Source organism: Stegostoma tigrinum, chromosome 2 (genome assembly GCF_030684315.1).
Source record: "Stegostoma tigrinum isolate sSteTig4 chromosome 2, sSteTig4.hap1, whole genome shotgun sequence".
Taxonomy (NCBI): Eukaryota; Metazoa; Chordata; class Chondrichthyes; order Orectolobiformes; family Stegostomatidae; genus Stegostoma; species Stegostoma tigrinum.
In genome coordinates this window covers 142,070,294-142,097,111 of record NC_081355.1, presented here as the reverse complement: position 1 = coordinate 142,097,111, position 26,818 = coordinate 142,070,294, and the positions used below count along the sequence as shown (strand labels likewise).

Sequence of the window (26,818 nt, the reverse complement as noted above, 5' to 3'; positions counted from 1 at the left end):
TTTCGGGTCGGGACCCTTCCTCAACTTTGTCAACTTTCCTGCTCCTCTGATGCTGCCTGGCCTGCTGTGCTCCTCCAGCTCCATACTGTATTGTCAATATAAAATTACTCCTTTATCCAAAACATTTCCACTTAAAAATAACGTTATCTAGAATTTACATGCCAAAACATGACATTCTGTCCAACTGCTTTCTGCACGTAAGAGATATGAATTGAGTGCTTTCAGTAGCCCTGGATCAGAACAGAATTGGGTGACCATAATATTACAGGCCAAGTTGGCAATCTTGCAAGTGATGAAAATTCAGCATCTGTGAGGTTCAGCCTCACACAATGAATGTTATACTCTCCTCGACTGCTACCTGGATATACTTGAATAGAAATAAGATACTGTGGATACTGGAAATCTGAAACAAACACAAATGCTGGAGAAACTTGTGATAATGGGAACTGCAGATGCTGGAGAATCCAAGATATTGAAATGTGAGGCTGGATGAACACAGCAGGCCCAGCAGCATCTCAGGAGCACAAAAGCTGACGTTTCGGGCCTAGACCGTTCATCAGATAGGGGTATGGGGTGAGGGTTCTGGAATAAATAGGGAGAGAGGTGGAGGCGGACCGAAGATGGAGAGAAAAGAAGATAGGTGGAGAGGAGAGTATAGGTGGGGAGGTAGGGAGGGGATAGGTCAGTCCAGGGAAGACGGACAGGTCAAGGAGGTGGGATGAGGTTAGTAGGTAGGAGATGGAGGTGCGGCTTGGGGTGGGAGGAAGGGATTGGTGAGAGGAAGAACAGGTTAGGGAGGCAGAGACAGGTTGGACTGGTTTTGGGATGCAATGGGTGGAGGGGAAGAGCTGGGCTGGTTGTTTGGTGCAGTGGGGGGAGGGGATGAACTGGGCTGGTTTTGGGATGCGGTGGGGGAAGGGGAGATTTTGAAGCTGGTGAAGTCCACATTGATACCATTGGGCTGCAGGGTTCCCAAGCGGAATATGAGTTGCTGTTCCTGCAACCTTCGGGTGGCATCATTGTGGCACTGCAGGAGGCCCATGATGGGCATGTCATCTAAAGAATGGGAGGGGGAGTGGAAATGGTTTGCGACTGGGAGGTGCAGTTGTTTATTGCGAACCGAGCAGAGGTGTTCTGCAAAGCGGTCCCCAAGCCTCCGCTTGGTTTCCCCAATGTAGAGGAAGCCACACCGGATACAGTGGATGCAGTATACCACATTGGCAGATGTGCAGGTGAACCTCTGCTTAATGTGGAAAGTCATCTTGGGGCCTGGGATAGGGGTGAGGGAGGAGGTGTGGGGGCAAGTGTAGCATTTCCTGCGGTTGCAGGGGAAGGTGTTGGGTTTGGTGGGGTTGGAGGGCAGTGTGGAGCGAACAAGGGAGTCACGGAGAGAGTGGTTTCTCCGGAAGGCAGACAAGGGTGGGGATGGGAAAATGTCTTGGGTGGTGGGGTCGGATTGTAGATGGTGGAAGTGTCGGAGGATGATGTGTTGTATCCGGAGGTTGGTGGGGTAGTGTGTGAGAACGAGGGGGATCCTCTTTGGGCGGTTGCGGCAGGTGCGGGGTGTGAGGGATGTGTTGCGGGAAATACGGGAGACGCGGTCAAGAGCGTTCTCGATCACTGTGGGGGGAAAGTTGCGGTCCTTTAGGAACTTGGACATCTGAGATGTGCGGGAGTGGAATGCCTCTTCGTGGGAGCAGATGCAGCGCAGGGGGAGGAATTGGGAATAGGGGATGGAATTTTTGCAGGAGAGTGGGTGGGAGGAGGTGTATTCTAGGTAGCTGTGGGAGTCGGTGGGCTTGAAATGGACATTAGTTACAAGCTGGTTGCCTGAGATGGAGACTGAGAGATCCAGGAAGGTGAGGGATGTGCTGGAGATGGCCCAGGTAAACTGAAGGTTGGGGTGGAAGGTGTTGGTGCAGTGGATGAACTGTTTGAGCTCCTCTGGGGAGCAAGAGGCAGCGCCGATACAGTCATCAATGTAACAGAGGAAGAGGTGGGGTTTGGGGCCTGTGTAGGTGCGGAAGAGGGACTGTTCCACGTAACCTACAAAGAGGCAGGCATAGCTGGGGCCCATGCGGGTGCCCACGGCCATCCCCTTAGTCTGCAGGAAGTGGAAGGAATTGAAAGAGAAACTTAGCAGGTTTGGAAGACTTCCTACTCAAAAGGACAGGAAGTGGAGGTGCTGGTGTTGGACTGGGGTGGACAAAGTCAGAAGTCATATGACACCAGGTTATAGTCCATCAGGTTTATTTGAAATCACAAGCTTTTGGAGTGTAGCCTTTTGTCAAGTGTGGTGAGACAGCAGGCACACTGACCCATGGATTACAAGCAGAGAGGTGGAAAGATCCATTCTAATGAGTCGAGTGTCAGATGACAAGTCTCTGCAGATGGCCAGGAGTATTAGACAGTGAGTAAAAGTGTCAACAGCTGAATAACCAACCAAGGAATGACCTATAATCCAATCAAATGAGGCAGAGAGATAATTACAGAACATTAAAAATAAGGTGGTGCTGCAGATTCAGGCTCTGCTTCGTCCCTCTACACGTTCTGCCTGCCTCCCACATTCACAGGCTGTCTGTAATTTACACAAGGTCACTTCACCCTGTCAAATAGTCTGGGTCACCATTCAATCCGCTTTCCTCTGCACTTCAGTTTCATTTCTCAGTCTTTAAGCGGGGGTGGGGGGGGAGGAGAACGGATGAGTAAAGAGTGACAGTGCGTGTATTTTATGATGCCTTGACAGGAAGGTGTGGTTTATCCTCCTCTTCCTGTGCAAACGGACGGTGCACCGAATGGTGTGTCCTTAACGTCATATGGGCCGTTCAGACTGCGATTGGCTCCAAGAGTCTCACCAGACAGATTGTTTTGACCGCTTGCCCGTCTGCGCTGTATGAATAGTCCCATTGCAGGATGTGACCTAATAATTCCACACATACAATGTAGAGCAACTGGCAACCTGAAAAGCGTTGCCTGCACAAAGTTCCACCCCCATTGTTTTTTTTCACAGAAGGCTGGCTTTTAATGGTGCTTAGTGCTAGCGCTGCTCAAAACTGGACGGTAAGCTTTGTTTATCAGGCTGATTTCACTGGAATGAGTTTTAGTGCTTCAGTGATGAGTTGGTTATACTGTAACCCGGTGTGGCTGTAAGAAGTAAAATGAGTATTTATCTTGTGTCTGTTCGGGACGATAGGATGTGTTTGCCTGTAAAGCTTTCTCCCTGTTTGTACAGCTAGCTCTCTTATGTTTGAGGCCATCATTAGCCTAGAAAAAAAACGAAGCTAACGTATCAGGGCGAGCCTGTTTCTTTACCATTAACTCTTGAGACCATCTTCACTTGCAAATCCACCACCATTCTCAGTGGCTTAACATTTGGAATATCGCAGTGTTCAGTATTTACTGGTCTTGCTGTGTCGATAATTTCACAAAGTTTGGCATTTGGACACGCTCCCCTGTTGTGTTTAAGTGTCACTCAAATGAATTCATTTGATTTTATCTTTTCCGTTTGCTGTTCACCCCTGCAGGGCCGTGGAGGCGCCGCCAATTTAGTGTAATTCCTGCCAGTTGCCTCTCCATACCAAATGTCAAGGATCGAAGAAACTTGCTGGTCGTGCAGTTGCACCCGGGTACATCCGTCTGAAAGTAACGGCACACTGCTGGTGGCAAAGGTCTACGAGATGATGACCATCGTCAGCTCGATCCTAGTCAGTGCCTACTGCTCCCTGGTTAGCGGTCACACCATGAACTTACTGCGGCGGGGCTTGGTGCTTTTCACCGTGGGAGTGTTTCTGGCGCTGGTGTTGAACCTGCTGCAGATCCAGAGGCACGTCACCCTGTTCCCCGAAGAGGTCATTGCCACAATTTTCTCCTCTGCCTGGTGGGTACCACCTTGTTGTGGCACAGCGGCAGGTAAGCGCGGGGTATTGGGAGGGAGAAATCAATATGCCAATAAGTTTAGGCCTTTTTACAGTGTTGAAGTTGTTCAAGAGAGTAACCTGTAGCAAACTTTATCCTCCATTCAACGAAAAAGGGGCACTCTTTAAAATATCAACCAGACCTGTTAAATAATGTTATTTTAAAAAAATACTTCTTGTCCTATTAAAACGTCAACAAATTGTCATTAGACTTGAATTTGGAATACAGATGTTTTGAAAGCCTCGATAAAAGTTCTTAGTTTTTCAGCATTTTTATTAAAAAACATTCCAATCCTACTGTGTTCTTGCATTGGGCATCTGTCACCAAACATGGTAATCTAATGAGTTGTAAGCACTAGAGCTGACAAACCCTTAAATCAATAACTTCTTGACTCTTTAACACTGAGCATTTGGCGTCTGTATTCGACAGAAGCATGTGTTTGTCATTTTCCGCAATTCAAATCTTTTTTTCTCTCCAAACGCGGTAACATATCAACCTCTTTTGTGTTGTGACACTGTAAATCCTCGATTCTTTCAGAAAATGCATCTCAACTTTGGTGTGAAACTTGCAGTAAAATTATAGTAACTCCCAACCTCTAAAGATAAAAAAAAGTGGCTTAATTCGAACAATCCCCAACCATTTGCAACACACATATCTCCCCGCTCACAAGAAAGAACACTTTTAAATAGGATCAGAGATAATGGGAACTGCAGATGCTGGAGATTCCAAGATAATAAAATGTGAGGCTGGATGAACACAGCAGGACCAGCAGCATCTCAGGAGCACAAAAGCTGACGTTTCGGGCCTAGACCCTTCATCAGAGAGGGTCTCTGATGAAGGGTCTAGGCCCGAAACGTCAGCTTTTGTGCTCCTGAGATGCTGCTTGGCCTGCTGTGTTCATCCAGCCTCACATTTTATTAACTTTTAAATAGGAAGTCAGTTTTTCTTTCATAAACTGTCAATTTTCACGCCTTGAAATGGAAATAAAACAAGGCTAGTTGACGTTGAAGTTCCAAAAGACATCTTCGCACTAGCGGAAGATGCCAGTGTTTTTTAACGCCGATGATTCATTTCAATTATATTCCTGAGGGAGGTTTTTCGCGCCACGTGTCGCTAGATTTGCATGAAATTGCAAGCGCGCTGGAGGAGGCGGGGCCTTGGAGTGCAGTGCTGTTTCTTGATTGGCTCAGCTGGCAACGGGTGAGCTGGACTGCTCGCTCCTGATTGGTTGTCATGTGCAACATACCACTTGGCTTTCTAAACTAAAATACAGAATGAAAGCAAGGAAATGAAGTGACAGGATGCTGAGCCTGTCTCAAGAGTTTGTAATACTGCTGAGTGCTGAACTTATTAACATTGTGTGTTTTCCCTCCCCACCCTTTCTATTTCACTGATGTTAGCATTCACCTGCTTTTAAATAGGCTCAACCCAATCTCGGCGCAATAGACAGGAGAGGTGGTCTTCAAAGGAAGCCAGAAAAGATTTAAATTTTATGTAATACGGTTCGTTACCTGCTGTACAGCTCACGTGATCGACCTTCGGAGTTTCTGTGGTGACTTTCTTGTAGAAGTGAAACTTCATGCAACAAGGAACTGGCATTGCAGAAAAAAAACTGAGTAGGTCTGGCAGCATCTACGTAGGGAAAGCCGAGTCAACCCCCGAAGAAGGGTCACTGGACTGGAAATGTTAACTCTTGCTTTCTCTCCACAGATGTTGCAATACCTGTTGAGGTTCTGCAACAGTTTCTGCTTCAAACCTTCAGCATCGACAGTTCTTTGTTTTGTTATAGTGAACTTCAGGTGTCTTGGTGACTGTTCTCAGTCCTGCTATTTGGAGATAATGTTCAGAAAGATGGGTTGTGTTTTTATGATGGTTAACACTGTTAGTGAGACATTGCCCACACCTACATCGCATTGAATATCAGAACAAGCTCAAGGGGCTGAAAGGCCCATCTCTGATTCTATGTTCTGTGGGCTTATAGGTTTAACTTGTTGTGCAATGTCATTAGTTGAGCTCAGCAGTGACATTGTTCATTGAAGCTGATCATTTATAGTTCTGTTTTCTAGAGAGGAATATAAAATGATGGAGTTACACAATTAACATGCAAATTACTTAACATTTAGAAGAAAAGGCTCAACCCTAAATGGTGATCTGTTCTATCTGATGCTAATTTTTACATTGTCCATCTCCAGCATTTATTTTTGGTTGTTTTCCCCTTTTTAGTTACATTTTAACACACCAAACTATTGACAATTTTTATCCTATTCATGTAGTGAAAGATAAGTATTTTACCTTGCAGAAATCTGTAAGCATTTTAAGAAATCCATAACAGCTAGCTTTAAAAAATGTTCTTCTAGATGAAGTTTAAAGTTTGCAACTAATTTATCATCTAACCTTTCCTCAGCTGTGGTAGGTCTGCTGTATCCCTGCATTGACAGCCACCTTGGAGAGCCTCACAAATTCAAAAGAGAGTGGGCAAGTGTCATGAGATGTGTAGCAGTTTTCGTTGGCATCAACCACGCAAGTGCTGTATCCTTCCAATTGTTAATGGGACAAAAATTATCGTTCCCCCCAATTATTATTTTTAGCGTAAAGTGGTGTCTTAATTTTGAAAAGGACAGAAAAACACTTGAGAAGGAAGTTACATTTCTCTTCTGTCTCCAACAGGACCTGGATATTACAACGTTCTAACCAGGAGATATCAAAGTGGATGAGAGTAAGGTTTGCTTAAATGTGAGAGAACCATCAGGGAAACGAACTCATTACAAAGAAGTGAACTTTATAAGTGATAACAAACTAAAATGAAGAGAATTATAGATAGCTGTTTGATTACTTCACTGCAATCACTATCTAAAAGTTCAAAAATTGCTTGGTTGTACAGAAGGTAAACATTGCTAAAAAGTTGTACTTACCAGCACTGGCTGCAAGAAACAGACTTAAACATGGGATACTACGTAAATGCTGTACAAATTGGTGTCCCTTTTCTTCTGAGTTTTTCTTGTGGTCCTGATTAATGCAAAATGAAAAGTTTTAACTCAGCAGGTCTGGAACTATCTATGGACAGAACATAAGAACTAAGAGCAGGAGTAGGCCATCCGGCCCCTCGAGCCTGCCCCACCATTCAATAAGATCATGGCTGATCTTTTTGAGACTCAGCTCCATTTACCTGCCCACACACCATTACCCTTAATTTCTTTATTATTCAAAAATTTATCTAGCCTTGCCTTAAACACATTCAGCGAGCTGGCTTTAACCACTTCACTGGGCAGGGAATTCCACAGATTCATGACCCTTTGGGTGAAGAAGTTCCTCCTGACCTCAGCCCTACATCTGCTTCCCTTTAGTTTGAGGCTATGCCCCCTGGTCCTAGTTTCACCTGCTAGTGGAAACAACCTCCCTGCCTCCACCTTATCTATTCCCTTCATAATCTTATATGCTTCTATGAGATCTCCCCTCATTCTTCTGAATTCCAATGAATATAATCCCAGCCTGCTCAGTCTCTCCTCATAATCCAACCCTCTCAACTCTGGAATCAACCAAGTGAATCTCCTCTACGCCCCCTCCAGTGCTAGTATATTCCTTCTCAAGTAAGGAGACCAAAACTGCACGTAGTACTCCAAGTGGCCTCACAGGACCCGAAACAACTGCAGCATCGATTCCCTGTTTTTAAACTCCACCATATGGAGAGAAAGCAGAGTTATTGTTTCGGGCCCCGTGACTTCAGAACCTGATACTCCAAATTTGATATTCTGAAGAAGGGTCATTGCACTCAAAACATTAACCTTGCTTTCTCTTCATAGATGGTTCCAGACCTGCTGAGTTAAAACTTTTCACTTTGCATTAAATGACTCGAAACATTTAACTCTGCTTTTTCTTCATAGATGCTGCCAGAGTTTCCTCAGAAACTTCTATTCTCGTTTGTTTTCATTCCCCAGCATCTGCAGTTCTTTATTTTGTTCTGAGATCCTATTTGTTAGGAGGCAAAGTATCCCTCACAACTGTTCTCAGAGATGGAATGAGTTAGTATTTGGCATAACATTTATCTCTCCATCAACAACAACTTGCATTTATGTGACACCTTTAGCATAGAAAAAAAAATCCAAAGGCCAATCAGAGCTTTTTGTTAAACAGAACTTGGCACTGAGCCATTAAGCCAGTATTCAGATGGATGACCTGGAGCTTGGTGAAAGATTAACAAAGAAATTGAATTTAGCTAAAAAAAATTTAAAAAGACTAACTGGTCATTGACCTTATCTGATACATTTAGGATTTGGCTGTAAAGTGCTTTGAGGTAGCATGAAAGACTATAAATGCAGGTTTTTTTTACTGCACTCTTGCAACTGTGGTGAACTTCAGGTTGTTGTTGCAGACAAAAACAGAAATTGCTGGAGAAATTCAGTAGGTCTGGCAGCGTCTGTGGAGAGAAAGCAGAGCTAACAGTTTGGAGTCCAGCAACCAATCTTCAGAACTGATAGCAGTTAGGGAAAAACAGTATTTATTGCTGATGACAGGGGAAGGTGGCAGGGAGGAGGACAGTCAGATCGCTAGAGAAGGAGCCCAGAGATAGAAAAGATAAGTAGACAAATGGCTTGTTAGTCGTAAGCCAGGAAAGAAGAGAAGCAAGATGGGTAGTAATGGGGGCTATTTGTAGTTATTAAATTAGTTGATTGTGCTAAAAGCAACATCTGTTAATACAGGACCAGAGGAATGGAGGTCGGTGATAGATGTGGAAGGAGGTGTTCTTGTTCTAAAATTAGTAAACGCCATGTTAAGTAGTGAAGGCTGTGAGGTCTCTATGCAAAAGATGAGATGTTATTCTTCCAGTATGCACTGAGCTTCACTGGAGCACTGCAGCAGGAAACTACAGCTGGTGTGGGAGCATTGTGGTGTGTTAACAGGTCAGGCAACTGGAGGCTCAGGGTCATTTTAACGGACAGACGTATTGTTCCACAAAGCGATCACCCATCTGCATTTTGGTCTCTCCACTGTGGAGAAAACCACATTCTGAGCAGTGAATTCAGTTGACTAGGTTGAATGAAGTGCAGATAAGTCCCTGCTTCACCTGGAAGTTGTGTCTGGACTGAGGGCAGAGGAAGTAAATGGGCAACTGATTGCATGTGAAGGTACTGCGGGGGTACATGGAGGTGGTGGGAGCAGAGGAGGAGTGGATTTGAGTGTCCCAGAGGGAATGGACTCTGGAATATTAACAAAGGAGGTGATGGAAATATGTGCCTGATTGTGGCATACCACTAAAGGTGGCAGAAAAGGCAGCGAATGATCGTTTGGGCACAGATGCTGTTCGAGCGGAAAGTGGGGACTGGGGGACTATGGTTGTTGTGGGAGGGAAGAAAAGGAGTGAGGGGAAAAGGGTCAGACATGGCTGACAGTAGTGGAGAACCTTGGTTAAGGAAAAGTGTGGGCATTTATGAAGCGTCCCTTGGAAACAGGTAGCAACATCAGTACAGATGGATCACAGGACTAGAAACATTAATTCTGTTTTCTCTTCGCAGATGCCACTGAATTTCTACAGCACTTCGTGTTTTTATTTGTTTCAGATGCCCCAGCATCACAGTTTTTTGTTTTATTTCAATGCTGCTGAAAAACTCCTTTGATCTCCAAAAACTGCTAAAATAATAATGCAGTGTTACCCACTGTGAACCGCTGTTACTTTAGTTACATTATCAAACAATAGTGGTATCCAGGCTGATTCCACTACCATCCATCAGATTCCTGCCATATCATTACTAGTGCCCACTATCTTCTTACACTCTTTTAACACACTAAAGATGATTGCAACAAATTAGGTAGAAATTACCAACCTTGATTGTACGAAAAAACTTTCTATTTTAAGTGAGCACAGTTTGTTTTTCCCTGGCAAGGAAAAATGAAATTTAGAGTTACCGTCTGGAATGGAGGATAGTTCAGCCAATCCTGATCTCCCATTGACTCATCAGTTCCGCTTCCAACTTCTCATTTATGTTTAAAACGCAACAATTTGCCAACCCTGACCTGGTTTTCATGTTGGACTCTCCAAATTTCATCATTTATTTCGTTCCATTTTGAGGCCTGATTTATCTTACCAGTTGCCCTTCAGAACCTAATTTTGACTTTTGTTTGATTGACACAGCTCTTTTCCACCATTTAATGTTCAATATTTCATTTTAAACCCCATTAGTTTTGTCAAACTAAGACACTAATTTGAATATCTCCCTCTTTATTCCCATGGTCCTAGCATTATATTGGTCATCCCACATACAGGTGCATCCCACCTGCTCTCAGTTGCTTACTTAGGGGCACAGTGTTGCAACGTACTACACTTAAGAACATTTAAAATCATCTTGAAAATTTGAGGCCTTGGGACAGAAATGGTGAAAATCAGTGATGGGGTTAAAGGAATGGATCAGAAATCAATCCACAAAAGTTTTTATTTTGTGTGTAACACTAAGAAAACAAATGAAGGAGAGAGGGGTGTATTTACATAGCACCTATCATAGTTTTACGATATTGCAAAGTACTTCGTAGTTTTTGAGGTACCTTTTTGAAGTACCAGTGTTGAAATGTGGGAAACACAGCAGCCAATTTTGTATAGAGCAAACTCCCACATGGTCAACAATATGACAAAGGCCAGATGGTCTGTTTTGGTGATGTTTATTCATTAATAAACATTAGTAAGGCCACTGCGGACAAGCACCCCACTTTTTTATTTAAATAGTGTGATGGAATCTTTTTAAATTCGCCAAAGATACTGGACAGGCTTAATGTCTTATCTAGAAGAAGGCACTTCCAACAGGATAGCACCCATTCATCACTGCGCCCCAGATTTCTGTTATGGGTAGATGTAAAAATTTGCTCTCTCTGAGAATTTACTCATTGTAACAGATCAAAAGCTAACTCTAATTATCACCGAGTGTAGTCCTGTTTCTTCAACCTTTCAAGTTCCACTGCACATCACAGATTATGCACCTTGTATCATAAGAGGAATTATTTGACTGAATTCAGGACCTTAAACTTATTGTCAGATTTATCTCCTCATACACCCAAGGCTGAAGAATTCAACTGCATTTTGGTCAGGTGTTATGCATTTATGTGGTGCCTTATGGATCTGTTGCATTTTATAATCGAAGGTCATTTGTGGTTCTTTCCTTAACACCTGCTTAACCAGAAATTGGACTTTGACAATAACATGCAATTGTCTTTGACCCTGGCAGCCCTCTCATTGGGTCTCTGGTGGACATTTGATCGCTCTCGAAGTGGATTTGGACTTGGCCTTACAATAGCCTTTGTAGCAACCTTGGTCACTCAACTATTGGTGTACAATGGCGTTTACCAGTAAGTGCAAAATGTTTTGATTTATAACTTTAATTTTTGCAATCCCACGTCCGGTCACACCACCCAGCCCTGCCAGAAATGGATGTTAGGAACATACATAAATGTAATAAGTGTCAACACGGCATTCACAGGTGGAATGGTCTTCAAAAGTACCAAAAGCAGCCTGTAGCAAAATATCTATATTTCTATACTTAAGTGCAACATTCAAGGTGGAGGAAAAGCACCGGGGATCCCAAATGTCAAAATCAGCCCAGATTGGCATTCTGATTCAATTCTGGTGCTGTGTTGAACCTGATCAGTACTGTAATGAAAGGCTTTCAACCATTCCAGGGCTCATTTGTTGATACCATAGAGGTCCGTGAGATTTTATATAACAATAATTCAGTTTATTTCACTTGTTTTTGCAATACTTCATTATGACCATGTTATGTGCAATGTCCACAAGTTTTCCTCCTGTATCTATTATGAAATTCATCCACCAACTACTCCCCCTCCTACAACTCCTAATTGGTGTATGGCATCCCTAATCCTGTTCAGTGTCCAAGCAGCTGGACAAAAGTACCCCCTGAAGTCTGTTTAACCATTCTGCAGTTGGGTTGGTGGATTTTTCTCTTTTCCTTCTCAGTTCGCGCTTGGATAGGGGAGGCGGCTTTGTGGTAGGGTGAAGATGCTGGCTACTAAATCATGAACTGGGTGCTTGTTCTCCTGATATGAGGCATGGCCAGTTCTGAGTAAACAATAGACAATGTGACACGGAGCCCAGAGCCTTAGAATAAGGTGCCACCGAAACCCCATGTCTGGCTCCAAATCACTGAACTAGCTGTGTCAGCAAGGGTGATGCTGGTGGCATTACAATGAACCTGTGATTCTCAGCACTCTGTGTTCCTATCCCGCAATGGCCGCTATCTGTGGGCCTGATCTCCCCACCTCCTCCTCCTGCTTCTTGTTTAGGAAGGGCATGGCTCAGTGGTCAGCAATGCTGCCTCACAGTGCCAGGGACCTGGGTTCAATTTCACCCTCAGCTATCCATTGGTGTGGAGTTTACACAATGTCCCCATGTCTACGTGGGTTTTGTCTGGGAGCTTTCGTTTCCTTCTACAGCCCGAAGATGTGCATGCTAGCCTGAATTGCCTATAGTGTCCAGAGATGTGCAGGCTAAGTGAGTTACCCATGGGAAATGCAGGATTATAGGGATAAGGTGGGGGATGGGTTTGAGTAGGACGCTCTTTGGAGGGTCAGTGTGTACTCAATGGGCCGAATGGCATGGTTCTACTCTAGGATTCTATGATTGAGTGCACAGAGCCGTGACATCTCCTAGATTCATATACCTGAGATCTACATCATGGATAATGATGATGCTGACACTGGAGATTGAGTCGCCTAGAAGTTTGTTGCCAGAGAAAGGTGGAATTTACAGAAAGCTGCTGACTGCTGTTTTAATTTTTGGCAAGTCGAGGTGACCTATCATCAGCCTGCTAGGTACTGATAGAGATCGTGGGTATGCAGTGTGTATCTAATGAGGACATAAGACCATAAAACGTAAGAGTGGAAGTAAGGCCATTCGGCCCATCTGGTCCACTCCACCTTTTAATCATGGCTGATGGGCATTTCAACTCCACTTCCCTGCACTCTCCCCGTAGCCCTTAATTCCTTGTGCGATCAAGAATGGTCCCAGAATCACTCACCCCTGTATGGTAACAGCATTGGCTGGATCAGTACTATTGTGAACATCATGCAGCAAGCTTGGAAATAAGAGAAGTATGTTTCATTGTCGAACTAGGTACACCTCACCAGATTTCCTGTACATTCGCTCTTGGCTGCCATGTATATTCTTCTCTGGAGGAGTGACTGTCGGAAATATCGGAAGACAGCTGGCCATGGTAAGCTGTCTCTTTGAAACTGAATCTGATCATTCTCATCTGCATGGGTTCTGAAGTTAAAATAGTATCAGAGATAATGGGAACTGCAGATGCTGGAGAATTCCAAGATAATAAAATGTGAGGCTGGATGAACACAGCAGGCCAAGCAGCATCTCAGGAGCACACTGAGATGCTGCTTGGCCTGCTGTGTTCATCCAGCCTCACATTTTATTATCTTGGGTTCTGAAGTTGCCAGTTTTATTCAGCGTTTACTCCTGTTCAGCATCTTTTGAATGTTTTACTCCATTAACAGATGCAGGGAAAAAAAAAGACTTGTGTTCATATATTACCAAATATCCAAGTGCTTTGCAACTAGCTCAGTGCTTTTAGAACATAAGACATTGGAGTAGAAATAAGCCATTCGGCCCATCAAGGCTTCAACACTATTCAATCATGGCTAATGCTTCTCATCCCTATTCTCCTGCCTTCTGCCTGTAGCTTTGATCCCCTTAGCTCTGTCTATCTCTGTCTACGAAGTGCTGTCTCTGTTGTGATGATGGAAGTTCTTCACACAGAAGTATCCCACGATAAGCAATGAAATAGTGACCACCTAATCTGGTTTTGGTGAGTTGTTTGAGGGATAAATAAAACTAGGACACTTGGGATAACTTCCTTGCTTGTCCAACATCATAGATTCATACAGCGCAGCAAAAGTGCTTTGGCCCATCGGTTCTGTCCCAACATAACTACCACTAAAAGTGCACCAATCCTAATTTCCTGCACTCATCCCGTTATCCTTGAATGTTATGATATTTGAAGTGCTCATCCAAGAAGTTCTTGCCAGATTTCCACCTCCACTACCTTCCCAAGCAGTGCATTCCAGGTTCCCACCACCTGCTGAGTGGAAAAAGTTTATTCCCAAATCCCCTCTAAATCATCTGCCAATTACCCTAAAACAATGCTGCCTTGTGATTGACCCCTTGACTAGGGGGAACAGCTGGTCTCTATTCACCCTGTCCATGCCCCTCATAATCTTATACCCCTCAATCATGCTCCCCCCTCAGTCTTCTCAGCGCTGAAGAAAACAATCCGACCCTGTCTAGTCTCTCCTTATGGATCACTTACACCCAACTGAGCAGGTAGATAGGGTCTCTCTCACCTGAGAGACAGCACCCCATATAGTACAACACACTCAGTGCTGCACTGTAGTGTCAGCCCTGAATTTTGTGAAGTGAGACTTGAACCTGATTGTGAGTCGGAGGTGAGAGTGCTCTCCACTGAGCTGACACACAACTCCATCTCGAAGTGCAAGTTGTTGCTGATTGTTTATGTTAGGCAGAAGTGCTAAGGCTTACAGAACCGTGGCAAATAAATGGGGTTATGATACGGGTTAGCCAGGATCTAATTTTAAGGCACAAGAGGCTGAATGGCTTCCTATTCCAAGACACAGGATGGGGGATAAGTTGTGGCTGTAAGAGCTGCTCATCTTCTTCAGTATTTTCAGTGTTGGAGCTGATTTCCTCAAATTCTTGGAGCAGTAATTACAGTTTTATAAGCTGTTGCATTATTTTAGAGCTTTGGGGGGGGGAAAAAAATCAAAACAACAGCACTTAAAAAGAAACGAGGGAGAGCGAGCAAGTGGGTGAGGTGGACAAGAAACGGAGCAGTAAACTGCTTGGTTGGAAAAATGCACTGCCAGCAGTGGTAGCAGAGTCAGATACATCAGAGACATTTAAGTGACTCTTCAAAATGCAGATGGATGACAGTAAAGTGACGGATATGCAGGTTAGTTTGATCTTGGAGTAGGATAATAGTTCGGCACAGCATTGTGGGCCAAAGGGCCTGCACTGTGCTGTGCTGTTCTATGTTCTACACCTGCACAGCTGACTGCCTCTGCTCTGGGCATTCCAGTTGGTTGGAAGAAAAATAAACAAACAGTGAAATTCGCAGCTGACCTGATCGAAACATGTAAGGGTAGCTCACAGCAGGGGAGCAGCTAAGTGGCTTTTAAGGTGAGAAGGGCAAGTTAAAAGGGGCCTAAGGGACAAATTTTTCACACAGGGTGGTGTGCGTGTGTGTGGAATGAGCTACCAGAGGAAGTGGTGGAGGCTGGTACAATTACAGTATTTAATAGGCATCTGGATGGGGGCATGAATTGGAAAGGTTTAGAGCGACATGTGCCAAATGCTGGCAAATGGGACTAGATTAATTTAGGATATCCGGTTGGCATAGATGAGTTGGATTGAAGGGTCTGTTTCCATGCTGTATATCTCTATGTCTATGTCCCCAGGATCCAATGTGTACTTTGTATGTTGTATACTGCCACAGAGTTCCTCTTCCAATGTGATGCTGTATTTATTTTGCATTACTTTGCTGATGGAGATGTTGTATAAACCAGGCAGCACTACAGTGTAAGGAGTAGGTAAGTAGGTGGCTGTGCCAAAACCACAACATCCCCACTAACCAATGTAAACAGCCAGCAGCCCTGTCAGTGCTGGCTATGTTGTATATGTTTTTTTGTTTCCCCATTTACTCTGGCAACCCACCTGTAGTATCTGCTTCACTGCTGTGTGTTGATCTCCTTTGAAAAGTGTCACAAATCCTTTTTCAAAATTGGCTTTCTAAAACCACCACATTGCCCAGTTTTCGATGTCTGGGTCCTTTTAATTGCCAGTGACAAGGCAGGGATGAGCCGCAGGGGCTGAGCTCCAACTTCATCAAATCTTCCAGGACAGAACCAGGCCATTCAGCCCACCATGCCTATTCCTGTTCTTTGAAGGAATTGCCTGATTTAGTCTCTACTCGCCTGTCCTTTCTCTATAATCTTGCAAACTTACTTTTCCAAGTATATGTCCAGCTGGACATAAAAGGAAGCAACTCAGAGAGGGTTTCATTGACAAGATGGTAAATTGTGTAGAGTTGGTAAAGTGTGACTGCTGGGACAAGAGGAGCAAAGTTTCCCCATTAAGACTGATTATTGCATTGTTTATAGAATTGTGTATGTACAGGCAAGCAGTGCTAATCGGCAACTGCCTGATCAGATCAGAAAATTCCAGGGAATCTGCTGCCGAATATCTGGTGTATTTCCTTACTGTGGTTACGTGCTTGCAAAATTATCTCCAAGGAGTTTAATGGAGCAAAGCAACCAAAATCTGTGGAGTCACTCCATAAGCATTGTGCTCTTGTGACTCTAAAGAAGGTCTTTAGATTTTCTTTTCCACATCGATGATTTGAGAACAATTTGCATTTATACAGAATTCTTTATAACTTCGGGCTGTGTCAAATTGCTGTACAGTTGAGGCTAGTATTTTTGTTTTGAAGCAGTCACAATTATAATACAGGAAAGTAGCAGCCATTATGTGCAAAGCATAATCGCACAGAAATCAATGAAATGTATGATGAATATCCTTTTCATTTGGTGCAGTTGAATGAGGAGGAAATAATTCTTTGCCCTTCAGAAATAATGTTATGAATCTTTTATACCACCTAAGGAGTGTAAACAAAGCCATATTCATAAAGTAAGTGAGGCATTCATCTCATTACCTCTTAAGAGTGACAGCCTTGATTTTTAGCTTAACTCTTAGAGTGAGGCTGAAGCCTACAATCTCATGACTCAGCGAAGCAAGAGCGCTCCTAGCAGACCCCTTTCCGACTCTTAATCAGGGAAAATGTCTCCCATGGTATTGTTCTGTAGACCACCTCAGGTTATAATCTGACTCTCTCATAGAGTCACACAGCACAGAAATAGACCCTTTGGCCCAACCAGTCCGTGCTGAACATAATTCCAAACTAAATTAGTCCCACCTTCCTGCTCCTGGTCCATATCCCTCCAAACTTTTCCTATTCATGTACCTACCCAAATGTCTTTTAAACATTATAATTGTGTCCACGTTCACCACTTCATCAGGAAGTTCATTCCACACATGAACCACCCTCTGTGTGAATCTCTCTCCACTCCCCTTAAAAATGTGTCCCCTTGTCTTAAAGACCCCTTTCCTAGGAAAAAGACAACTACCATTAGCTCTCTCGATACCCCTCAATGTTTTATAAACTTCTATCAGGTTGCCTGTCAACCTCCTATACTCCAATGAGGAGAAGTCCCAGCCTGTCCAGCCTTTCTTTATATCTCAATCTCAATATCCGTATTGTCGTCACACACGCCCTATGGTGGGAGTACAGTGAAAAACTTTTACAATGTCTGTCTGCCATCTTATGGAGGCATCTTAGGTACAAGTAGCTAGCTACAATTCTTGGATACAGCAGAGGGATAAAAGTAGTTGCATAATTACAGAGTTGTAAACAAGTTAAAAATAGGATGACATTACGGGTTAACATTAGCGTTCTAAGGTTAAGGATTGTCCCCTCGCACCGGTCTCTGTCTGGGACTCTCTGCCTGCATGCTGCTCTGGGGGCTACTTCCCACGTCCTGCTCCAGGCTCACAGCCCATATGCTACTCCAGAGCTCCCTGCTTGCAGTATTCTGGGGCTCATGGGACGTGCCTACAGGCTGCAGAGCACAAGGCCATACTCCTCAGCCGGCTCGCTCCAGTCCTCCGCACTCCGGCGGGGTGTAGAGCAAGAGGGAAAGGGAGTAAAGGATCTGGTGAGCAGAGGAGCTCCAACCAAAGCTTCCCACTCGGCAGCCATTTGGATTGTTTCCATACCCAGCACTATCCTGGTAAATCTCTTCTGAACCCTCTCCAGCTTAATAATATCCTTCCTATAACTGGCTGACCAGAACTGGATACAGTATTCCAGAACAGGCCTCATCAATATCCTGTACAAGCTCAACATGACTTCCCAACTCCTATACTCAAAGGACTGAGCAATGAAGTTAAGTGTGCCAAATGCCTTTTTAATCAATTTTTCTTTTCATGACAAAAACTTCAAAAAATTATGTACCTGAACCCCAGGTCTCTCTGTTCTACAACACTACCCAAGGCCCTACTATTAAGCCATGTCAAGCTGATTGGCAGTTTTGCTTAAAAAGATGTTTTATTTTTTAAAATCAAATTCCTAGTTTAAACCATACACATTTAACTGCAACCAAAATAGTGAAGGTTTGAAATAAACCTGCTGAAAACTGCACAATTTATGTTCATAACATAACATTTGTTCCATAACATTATGTTCCATAACATTTGCTCTAGATCCCTCAATACCTAGAGCTAACATTTCTCAAAGGCACTGTACGGGAGTTTTTAACTGCCATCGTGAAACTTGCCAAGTTCAGCAATTATCAAATCATCTAAAGCAAATACTCTATTTTTGCTTTCAATCATGAAATTAAGCCTTAGAAATAAAATCTCAAAGTAGACATGGAGCAAGGCTGCTTGTCAAATGCATGAGCTTCATGGATTTCTTTTGCAGTGTACAGGGATACAATAATTCGCTGCTACAGGAGTTCACAACACACAGAGAATCATAGAATAGAATGCCTACTGTGTAGAAGCATGCTATTCAGCCCATCAACTCTCCAAAGAGTATCCCTCCTAGACCCACCTTCCTACCCTATAACCCTGTTTTTCCCATGGCCAATCCACCAAACCTGCACGTCTTTGGACTATGGGAGGAAACTGGAGCACCCGGAGGAAATCCATGCAGACACGGGAAGAGTGTGCAAACTCCACTCAGATGGTCACCTGGGGCTGGAATTGAGCCCAAGTCCCTGGGCAATGGCAGAGCAGTTAGCCCTTTCACCTTTTCTACCATTCTTATAGCCAGTCTGTGATTGGATTCCATAACATTTGCTCCAGATCCCTAAATACCTAGATTTAACAAGAACTTAATTCATCTCTGTTTTAAAATCAATAATTGATTAAACACCAATCGTCATTTACTGAAGAGTTCAAACCTCCAAAGTCCTTTACTCAAAGATGTGTTGCCTCATTTCACTCCAGAATTTGTGCTCTATGCCCCGTCAGCCTAGATTCACAAATTAAACTTCAATCAAATCACTCCTTAATGATCGAAAATTCAGAAAATGTAACCCCAGCTTATTTATTGCTTTCACATAACTATTATTTATTCATTCATCATGCTGCCCTGGTAAAATGGAATTGTTTATAGCTGCATTCAGCACCTAAATGAGTTGAAAAGAAAGAACCCAAGGTCACACAGAATAGTTATCAGTTCATGTTTCTGTACGAGTAGAGTTGAGAAGGAGCTCTTCAATCCTAGAGTTGAATCCAGGCAAGGTCATGCGGCTGAGGTCAGAATTTAAGGAAGCACTTTTTATTAAAAAAAAGACGGTGCGGCAGGTCGTATAGGCACCCCACTGATACCTGTTATAATCAGAGGACCAATTTCTGTATAAGGAAACTCAGAGGTTTTGAAATCTGGCTCAAGGAAGCTGTTAGAGGACTTTAGTTCTCGCATTTCTAGAAAAGTAAGAAGGTGTTACAGGCTTGTTTCAGCATCTCGTTAATGTTGCTTTGTAAACTCTGTGATAGCAGACAGGTTTTATAATAAAAAAGATTTCAAAGCCATTGCAGTTTCAATCACATGAGCATGGATACATAGTGGGATCTCATTGGTCATGACTGTGAAAGATGATCAATCAGGTGGCCAAAGGCCATTGATACAGAAGAAAGTAGGTAGAGGATTTTCACACTTCAATATGGGTGCCTAGCCTTGACAACTCTCCTTCGCTATTCTAGCAGACCAAGGGTTGTGATGTCTGGTATTTATTGTTCCTGCGATTGGTGTGTGTTTCTAAGAGCCTTTCATTTTCAAAAGTCAGCTGGCCACATGGCAGCCATCCCACAGTCCCTCTGAGTCCCATTTTTAAAAATCTGTTATACCTTTATCCCTGCATAACTATAACAAGATTTATTCCTGAAAGATAAATATTATGTATAGATTGTGACAGCTCCAAATAAAGTATAACAACAGAGCAGTATTTGAGCTGTCTGTCCTTCCATACCTCCATTCCACCTATTTTTGTTCTAACCATTATTCCCTTTGGTCAATCTTTCTGGAATTGGTAGCCTTGGTCACCAAGTTCATCCAGCTCTACAGCTGTGCCAGAAGAACAGCTAAAAAGGCCTTTGGCAGGCCTTTAATAAACAAAGCAAGCAAACAGACTGGAGCCTTGAAAACTTCAATAATCCCAGCGCGCACAGTCAGAGAATTGCAATATTTCTTTTTGTGCAAAAAGGCTAACTGATTTCCCTCAAATGACCAAGCTTTAGAGTCATAGTGTCATAGATCCTGGAAACAGACCCTTCAGAACAACCAGTTAATGCCGAACGTATCTCAAATGAAATTAGTCCTGCCTGTCTGCTTCTGCCTCATATCCCTCCAAACCTTTCCTACTCACATACTTACTGAAGTGTCTTCTAATCTGTGCAACTGTTGTAACTGTGCCCTTGTCTACCACTTCGTCTGGAAGTTCATTCCACACGTGAAACACCCTATGTATGAAAAATTTGCCCCTCATGTCGTCTTGAAATCTCTCTCCTCTCACCTTAAAAATATGCCCCCTAGTCTTGAAATTCCCTGTCCTGGGAAAAAGGCACCCACCATTGACCTTATCTGTACGCCTTATGATGTCATAAACATCTACTTCTCCAAATTTAAATTTGTACAGCAGCTCAGTATGATTTCATCTCATCTCATCACCTTGCAGCCGATAAAATACTTGTTTGTGCTTACTGTTGTAACATAGGAAATGCAATATCCCCTATTGACCCTACTGTCCCAGTTTGCACAAAGCAACCTTCCATGAACGTCAATGGGATGATGATCTGACAGTCTGTTTTTTCTGATGTTGATTGACAGCACAGGATGACAATCCCCAAGCATTTTTTTATGGCCTCCTGAGAGGCAGACGGTGATTTCAGTTTAACCTCCAATCCAGAAGCTGGCATGCCTTACAGTGCAGCACGCCCTCAGTACCGAACTAGAATGTCAGCTTAGAATTCTGAGCTCAAGTCTTTGGAGTGAGAGAGCTAACCAACTGATCTACAGTTAAGAAAGAGATGGTGTCCCCTGTTTTTAGTCACCATGACGGAAGGAAATAGTTTTTTCTGTACCCCTGCTTTCACATTCTTTAATAACTTCAATCAAAGCGTCCCAAGACGGATTCATTTTGAATTTATATGACAATTAAAATGTCCCAAGGCAATTTACAACAGCATTATTTGTCAACGTTTGACTCTGAGCCACACAAGGAGGGCAAATAACCAAAGCTTTAGTCAAAGTTGTATGTTTTAAAGGGAGAGGATCAAGAGGAGAGTTTAGACGAGAGTATCCCAAGGGTTCCAGTCTAGACAACTGTTTGAGTGCATTATGCCAAACAAGCTGCCTCCCTAAAGATGTAGGGCTGTATTTTCATATCGCTACTTTTTTTTATGTACAGCTGACAAGAAATGATTAGGGTGACCTTGTAGAGGTTTATAAAATCATGAGGGGCATACGTAAGATGAATAGCCAAGGTCGTCTTCAGGATAGGGGAGTCTAAAACTCGAGCACCTGAGTTGAGGTGGATTTAAAAGGGATCTGAGGGGCAATGTTATTGGAAATGATCTGCCAGATGAAGTGGTGGATGCAGCTACAGTTGCAACATTCATGAGAGATTTGGATAGATACATGAATAGAAAAGGTTGAGAAGGATATGGGCCAAGTGCAGACAAATGGGTCTCATTTAGTTTGGGAAACTTGGTCAGCAGGGTTGAGTTGGGCCGAAGGGTCTATCTCTGTGCTGTACAATTGTATCTGAAAAGCATAACCTTCAGTCTGAAAACAAAATATTACTTTTTCAGGTTTGCAACTTGTATTCTTCATCTTGCGTTTTAATGTTTGATATCACCAATTTCAAAAATTGTTTTTAACAAATGTAACACAGTGTACTTTCCTGAGTGCATCTTGCCTTGTTTGCAAGTTCTTTTGTCTGAGTTAAGGCTCATGTCTGGTGTTTGAGTATTTTACACAAACTGACACTTTGTTACATTATGAAGGAGGTGCTGCAGGGTTGCTGGACCTGTGTCTCATTCACTTATCACAATAAATCCAGTGACACTGTTTGAAGAGCAGTGAGGAAGTTCTCCTAGCTCAGCCAACACCATTACAATAGATTAGCCACTCATCTCATTTGTCCTGTTTGTGATTGGTTGCCATGTTTAAGCCAACAAAGCAAAAATGATTACAATTCAAAAGTCAACTAGGAAGTATTTTGGTGTGAACTGAGGAGGATGCGAAAGGTGCTATGTAAATACTTGTTCTTTCTCTTGAAACAATCATTTAATTCTTGCATGAAATATGAGGGTCATTGGCTAAGTGGCCAGCACTTGTTACCCATTCTTAGATACCCAGGCGAATCTGGTGATGTGCTGGCCCAGTGGCCAGGAAAGATGCTGTGTGAATGAAAGTCTTTTTTCTCTTCTACATTTCAGCGGAATCTGGCAAAAGAGAAAGTAATTGAAGGACTTTTTTGATGGGATGAGATGAAGTCAATAAAGTGGTGGAGGCTCATCTGGAATATAACCACTAATTAGGCAGAATGATCTATTTGTTAATCTAAATTCTGTGTAATTATAAGGGTTAAATTGTAGGTTTCAAAATGAGAAAATTAGTAGGAATAGGGGGCTGTCAAATAAAAGAATGGTGAGAAGTAAAGAAGAGAGCCACACCTGAATCATCTAACCTGTTTGTCAGTTTCACACCTGCTTTACATTTTTTTCTAATATTTGTTTTATTTTGAAATGCTAAATACCTGTCTAATCTCACGTGGAATTCTGTGTATGATGTTTTTATCTTTTTCTTTTGCTCCTTTTCTGTTTCCATAGGGAGTTTCTGAAATTGCACACAAGGATTGCCTCGAGAAGATGCACAAGGATTGAGTGTTAGCCATGAGGAATGATAATGGTGCCAATGTAGATACTTCGTGTGGGAGTGCACATATATACACCGGGGAGACGAGTAGGTGCTATGTATGATGGAGGATGTGATTACTGCATGATATTCATAAAAGGGAAAATTTTGCAATCTGTGATTGCCTTTGTACAATTAATTTGTTTCTCAACATTGAAGATATTTCTGTTGCAATCTGTACATACCAGGTCTACAGAGTGTAATCGTTTAGTCTGTGTATGAACTGCAAGGCCATTAATCTGTCGCTACAGCAGACCTAAGTAGCAAGTATTAGATCTGCTGGATGAAAGTGCAATGTTCACAGTACCTGAGTCTCATTGTATAACTGCACCCTATTTATTTTCCTATCTCCAGTTCATTTGTACAATATACAGTGTGTGCGTGTCAAGGAAGGGCTTGGGGGGTGTGGTGTCCATCTCTTTGGCGTGGTGATAGAATTGGAAATAAAGAGATGTTCTGTCTTTGTTTTCCCCCTCCAGCTTGTTAATCAGTCCCTGCGAGTGATAAGTGTTCATCAGAGTTTAGCTGCTGTGTCACAGTGTGTATTTGTACAGTAAAGATATATAATCCTAAGGGATGTACACAGTGCTGAACAAAAGGAAGAGAACTCTGTTTCCCTCAAGCTCGAAGTCTCCACTTGAACATATGTTGAGACAGTCGCACAGTGAAGCAGCGCTTTACCACTTGACCAATGCAGTGCAATAAAGCAGTGACAGAATACTTCCATGCTTTGGGCTTCGTCAGCCTGGAGCTGTCATTGCTGCGAGAGTGAAGTGATTTTATTTTGTTTGGTTTTTGCAGTGTTAGTGTTTCCAATCTGATCCAATATGTGCATTTTCTCACCTGTCGATAAGATGAATCATCAGATTTTTGTGACTGAAATGTATTCATTTGGTTTAAATGTGTTTTTTTTTCTTCTTTCACGGTTCCCAATAAAAATGTACAGCAATTGTCAAATGGCTACATTTTCTCAAATAAAAAGCAGCAACTGAAAGTTGCTGGTCATCAGAAAATTACCGAGCATTGTTGACTTGAAAGCAATGATTTTTTTTTTCCCCCACCACCAGGTTAGGTGCTGGAAGTCATGTAAATTAAACTTGCATCCTAAACGTGCTTTCCAAAATTGACACACTCTGCTTTCTGAGCGAGAAGGCTGAGAGGTCAGGCTTCCCTCCCAAATCTGGAATGTTTAATCAGAACAAGACAGTTGTCAGGGGGGTCTATAAGCCCCAGAGGTCTGCGGGATGCTTTTAAAGGATCCACTAAAGATAACTGGAGAATGTGTAGAATGTGGGTAGTACACAAACCATGTCACGCTAAATGCCACACAAACCCTTCAATTTAGTCAGTGCCCAATTACTTGGTTTTGCCACTAATTGCAGTTGTAAACCTTGCTATGTCCCTCAGGCAAGAGTTAATCTGAAGCCTTATCACCAGCAGCATGTTTCACATTCATTAAGTAGAACAAAATTAATAAATATATGGTTTTAATTGTTGCTAGAGAGAGATGGGAGGTGATGGCATAGTGGTATTATCACTGGAATGTTATTCCAGAGACCCAGATAGTGTTCTGGAGCCCCAGGTTCAAATTCCCACCGTGGCAGTTGGTGGAGTTTAAATTCAATAAATATAGAACAGTACAGGCCCTTCGGCCCTCGATGTGCCGACCTGTCATACCGATCTTAAGCCCATCTAACCTACACTATTCCATGTACGTTCATATGCTTGTCCAATGATGACTTAAATGTACCTAAAGTTGGCGAATCTACTACCATTGCAGGCAAATTTCTGGAATTAAGAGTCTAATGATGACTGTGAATCAATTGTCAGGAAAAATCCATCTGGCCATCTGGTTCACTAATGTCCCTTAGGGAAGGAAACTGCTAGCCTTATCTTGTCTGGCCTACATGTGACTCTGGACCCATAGCTATGGGATTGACTCTTAACAATAAGGGATGGGTAATAAATGCTGGCCTAGCCAGCGACACCCTCATCCCATCAATGAATAAAGGGGGGAAAAAGCCTGAGTTTCAGAGGCAGTATGTGCAGTTCTTAAAATATGGGGCAAAAAGAAAGTTGCTGGAAAAGCTCAGCAGGTCCAGCAGCATCTGCGAAGGAAAAAAATCAAAGTCACTGCTTTGATCTGATAAAGGATAATCAAATAATCCAATCATGAGAAGGAGACTCTAGATGATGGCAATCATAACAAAAATTCCATATGACGGGGAGCAATGTGTGTCTTAGTTTAATGCTTTAGACTTGCTAAAGACAATTACAGATGTTTTCCAGTCAACTCATTCAGAGGTGTTACTACATGGCTCTGGAGTAGGTGGAACTTGAACTCCTGTCTCCTCCAAGGTAGGGACACCGCCAATAAAGTAAGCATTAGTCATAGAATCATACACCACAGATACAAACACTTCAGTCCAACTCATACACGCTGATCAAGTTTCCCAAACTAAATGAATTCCATTTGCCTGCGATTGGTCCATATCCCTTCAAACCTTTTCTATTCATGTACCTATCCAAAGATCTCTTAAATATTGTAACTGTATGTGCATCTACCACTTCCCACGCAGTTCATTCCAAATGTGAGCCACCCTCTGTGTGAAAAAATTGCCCCTCAGGACCCTTTTAAATATCCCTCCTCTTACTTTAAAATTATGCCCCCTAGTTTTGAACTCCTCAAGCCTAGGGAAAAGACTTTTGCTGTTCACTTTATCTATACCCCTCACAATTTTATAACCTCTATAAGGTCACCTCAGCATCCTACGCTCTGGGGACAAAAGTCCCACTCTATCCAGCTTCTCCTTATAATTCAGACCCTCCAGTTGAGGTTACAACCTTTAAAATCTTTTCTGCACCCTCTCCAATTTAATAATATGCTTCCTGTAGCAGGGCGACTGGAACTTGTGCATAGTGCTCCGAAAGTGACCTCACCAACATTTTGTGCATCCGCAAATTGAAGTCCCAACACCTAAACTCAAAGGTCTGAGCGATGAAGGCAAGTGTTCTATATGTCTTCTTTACCGATATGTTTACCTGTGACACAACTTCAAATGAACTAATTATCTGAATCTCCCTGTTCTACGACAATCGCCAGGGCCCGACCATTTTCCGTCTAAGTCCTGCCCTTGTTCATGTTTGTCTTACCAAAATGCAACACCTCACATTTATCCAATTTGAAATCTACTTGCCTCTCTGGCCCATTGGCACAATTGATCAAGATCCCTTTGTAATCTTAGATCACCTTCCACGTTATCAACTGTGCCACCAATTTTGGTGTCATCCGCAAACTTACCAACCATGTTTGCCATGTTCTCATTCAAGTCGTTTATACAAATGACAAACAACTGTGGACCCAGTACCGATCCTTGCAGAGCACAGCTAGTGATAGGCCTCCGATCTGAAAAACAACCCTCCACCAACACTCTCTGTCTCCAACCATCAAGCCAGGCTTTTTATTCCAATTGACAAGGTATCCCTGAATCGCATGTGATCTAACCTTACTAAGCAGTCCACCATGCGGAAGCCTGTCGTAGACCTTACTAAAGTCCATGTAGACGAGGCTCACTGCTCTGCCCTCACTATTTTCTTGGTAACATCCTCAAAAAACCCAAATCAAGCTTGTGAGACATGATTTCCCACGCTCAAAGCTGTGCTAACTGTCCTTAAATGGCCCTTGCCTCTCCAAATGCCTATAAATCTCCCAGAATCCCCTCTTACCCCTAAAGAGAATAAATCTGGATAATCAGTAGAATGACAGAAATGGGAGAGGCATTGAATAAGTTATTTTTCATTTCAAACTTTCTAAAATATTTGAAAATTGGAAGGAAAATCAG

General features: G+C 42.9%; 1 protein-coding gene across 3 annotated transcripts; it reads left to right on the top strand.

The window, feature by feature from the left end:
* The first annotated feature begins 2,784 nt into the window (after nucleotides 1-2,784).
* insig1 (insulin induced gene 1) lies at nucleotides 2,785-23,933 on the top strand. 3 transcript variants are annotated; one of them, XM_048560316.2, is made up of 6 exons: nucleotides 2,785-3,060; nucleotides 3,525-3,909; nucleotides 6,320-6,444; nucleotides 11,078-11,244; nucleotides 13,025-13,124; nucleotides 22,892-23,933. In XM_048560316.2, exons 2-6 carry the CDS (start codon nucleotides 3,582-3,584, stop codon nucleotides 22,943-22,945), a joined length of 774 nt encoding a protein of 257 aa, XP_048416273.1. In that variant the 5' UTR covers nucleotides 2,785-3,060; nucleotides 3,525-3,581; the 3' UTR covers nucleotides 22,946-23,933. The 3 variants fall into 3 exon arrangements, with proteins under 3 accessions (XP_048416273.1, XP_048416280.1, XP_048416287.1); XM_048560323.2 differs by lacking the exon at nucleotides 2,785-3,060 and adding an exon at nucleotides 3,085-3,146; XM_048560330.2 differs by lacking the exons at nucleotides 2,785-3,060; nucleotides 3,525-3,909 and adding an exon at nucleotides 4,841-5,531.
* The last annotated feature ends 2,885 nt before the right edge of the window (nucleotides 23,934-26,818 follow it).

What these genes read in the sequence shown, in the direction of transcription:
- insig1 (XM_048560316.2), top strand. Translation starts at nt 3,582, where the DNA reads ATGTCAAGGATCGAAGAAACTTGCTGGTCGTGCAGTTGCACCCGGGTA. An exon ending in GCATCAACCACGCAAGTGCT is followed by an intron (nt 6,445 to 11,077) that starts GTATCCTTCCAA and finishes CTGCTTAACCAG; the next exon opens with AAATTGGACTTTGACAATAA. An exon ending in TCGGAAGACAGCTGGCCATG is followed by an intron (nt 13,125 to 22,891) that starts GTAAGCTGTCTC and finishes CTGTTTCCATAG; the next exon opens with GGAGTTTCTGAAATTGCACA.